Source organism: Cynoglossus semilaevis, chromosome W, assembly GCF_000523025.1.
Source record: "Cynoglossus semilaevis isolate Cse_v1.0 chromosome W, Cse_v1.0, whole genome shotgun sequence".
NCBI lineage: Eukaryota > Metazoa > Chordata > Actinopteri > Pleuronectiformes > Cynoglossidae > Cynoglossus > Cynoglossus semilaevis.
In genome coordinates this window covers 1751279-1753929 of record NC_024327.1, presented here as the reverse complement: position 1 = coordinate 1753929, position 2651 = coordinate 1751279, and the positions used below count along the sequence as shown (strand labels likewise).

Below are 2651 nucleotides of genomic sequence, written 5' to 3'. Positions count from 1 at the left end.
TGGCCACCACAGAGTCCAGACCTTAACCCCATTGAGAATCTTTGGGTGTGCTAGAGAAGGCTTTGCGCAGCGGTCAGACTCTACCATCATCAATGCAAGATCTTGGTGAAAAATTAATGCAACACTGGATGGAAATAAATCTTGTGATATTGCAGAAGCTTATCGAAACAATGCCACAGCGAATGTGTGCTGTAATCAAAGCTAAAGGCGGTCCAACGAAATATTAGAGTGTATGACTTTTTTTTTGGTGGCGACTTTTTTTTTGGCCAGGTAGTGTATAAACACATATATAAATATATAAACATATATAAATACATATAGATATATAAAAACACATATAGATATATGTAAACATATATATAAATATATAAACACATAAATATATATAAACATATATAAACAGAGATAGAACTAAGTTCGTTAAAAACTTTTCAGAGAAAGTTTCGCATTTCAGTTTAAAGTTCTCGGTTTCGTTTCTCTGACTTGAAAATTTTAAAATTTAGCTTCATGCTAACTGCCTTTGATTCAATGCATTACATTAGCTTTTTAATGACGTTCGCTGTGAGACCATTTAAACGGAACAAAAAGTTTTAGCTAGTATTTTTTTTTCTTTTTACAACTTTCAAGGCCGAGTTTTCCCGGTTACGTTCCAACTTTTAACTTTTTTTTTGGCCTCACTTTTAATCATCTTTCAGCCTTGACCACAAATTTTTTTAAACTCGCACAGAGAGAAGAGCCAGAGGAGAGGAGGGGAGAGGAGGGGAGAGGAGAAGGGGGAGGGACAAAAGACCTGTTGGTGAGGGAGAGGGGTGTGAGCGTGTGTGTGTCGGGGGTGCAGGGCTGTGGAGGGGCTGAGTTTAAAAAGGCAGACAGACAGCTCCAACAGTCACTCACTCTCCCTCCAGCAGCAGCAGCAGCAACAGCAACAGCAGCAGCAGCAGCGGCAACGGCAGCTCAGCGGCTCCCCGATCCCTACTTTGATTCACCGCAGCAGCCTTGGACCTGTACCGTACCTGACCCGGAACTCTTTTTTTTCCTTTTTCCCTTGCGGCATGGAGACTACGGAATACGTTGACAACTACGACTACTACGACGACAACGACACGCTGCTGTGCGACTTCTCGGAGTGGGAGCCCTCCTACTCCCTCATCCCCGTGCTCTACATGCTCATCTTCATCCTGGGGTTGTCGGGCAATGGCGTGGTCATCTTCACCGTCTGGCGGTCCAAATCCAAGAGCCGGGCCGTCGACGTCTACATCGGCAACCTGGCCCTGGCCGACCTGACCCTGGTGGTGACCCTGCCCCTCTGGGCCATCTACACCGCCCTGGGCTACCACTGGCCCTTCGGCGTGGCCCTCTGCAAGATGAGCAGCTACGTGGTGCTGGTCAACATGTACGCCAGCGTCTTCTGCCTCACCTGCCTGAGCTTCGACCGCTACCTGGCCATCGTGCACTCGCTGTCCAGCAGCCGGCTGCGCTCCCGAGGCACCATGCTGGCGTCCCTGGGCGCCATCTGGCTCCTGTCGGGGCTCCTGGCCGTGCCCACGCTCCTGTTCCGCACCACGGTGAACGACCAGAACAGCAACCGCACCACCTGCGCCATGGACTTCAGCATCGTGACCATGAACCAGCGGCACGAGGACTTCTGGATCGCCGGTCTCAGCCTGTCCTCCTCCGCCCTGGGCTTCCTCCTGCCCTTCCTGGCCATGACCATCTTCTACTGCTTCATCGGCTGCACCGTCACGCGCCACTTCAACAACCTGCGCAAGGAGGACCAGAAGAAGAAGCGGCTGCTGAAGATCATCACCACCCTGGTGGTGGTGTTCGCCATCTGCTGGACGCCCTTCCACGTACTGAAGAGCATGGACTCCCTGTCCTACCTCAACCTGGCGCCCAACTCCTGCGGCTTCCTGCACTTCCTGCTGCTGGCCCACCCTTACGCCACCTGCCTGGCCTACGTCAACAGCTGCCTCAACCCGTTCCTCTACGCCTTCTTCGACCTGCGCTTCCGCTCCCAGTGCCTGTGCCTGCTCAACCTGAAGAAGGCCATGCACGGCCAGATGAGCTCCATGTCATCCACGCTCAGCGCCCAGACTGAGAAGTCGGAGATCCATTCTCTGGCCACGAAGGTGTAACGGAGCGCGAGGGGACTGCCGGACGGTCGCGCCACCGCCACCGCCCCCCATACCGCCGCCACCACCTGTGGACCACTTGTTAAAATACAGACTTTATGTGTTCATTGTTCAAAGGCGGTAAGATGAGATGCTGAACTTTGCACCGCCACCGCTCACAGTTGTGTGTGTGTGTGTGTGTGAAGCTGGAGGCAGCTGGCTGAACTCCAGAGCTGTTGTTTTTTTTTGTTTTTTTTAACCCTGTAGAGAAAGGGTATATTTTTTGTGAGGGTGCGGTGCGAGGGTCTTCTCTCTGGGACCAGAACTCTGACTCTGACTCTCTGAGCTGAACTGTCACACGATTGGGTGAATATCTGTTTACACTGGACGAATTACAAAGCTGTACAGTATTTTCGTACTACGACACGTGTTTTTCTGGGGGTTTTTTTGCGGTTTCGTTAGCACTTGTTTGAAAAACTTGTCCACACGCACCGGAGCAGTGGCCTCTGGTTGTTTGTGATTGTAAGGGTCATGGGGGGG

At 51.4% G+C, this 2651-nt stretch overlaps 1 protein-coding gene across 1 annotated transcript; it reads left to right on the top strand.

Annotated features, from left to right (window-relative positions):
• The first annotated feature begins 802 nt into the window (after positions 1 to 802).
• Positions 803 to 2470, top strand: LOC103396906 (apelin receptor A). Its single transcript, XM_008335150.3, has one exon. It carries the CDS (start codon positions 1053 to 1055, stop codon positions 2133 to 2135), a length of 1083 nt encoding a protein of 360 aa, XP_008333372.1. The 5' UTR covers positions 803 to 1052; the 3' UTR covers positions 2136 to 2470.
• Positions 2471 to 2651: the final 181 nt, after the last annotated feature.

Coding starts and splice junctions, on each gene's coding strand:
- LOC103396906 (XM_008335150.3), top strand. CDS start 1,053: ATGGAGACTACGGAATACGTTGACAACTACGACTACTACGACGACAAC.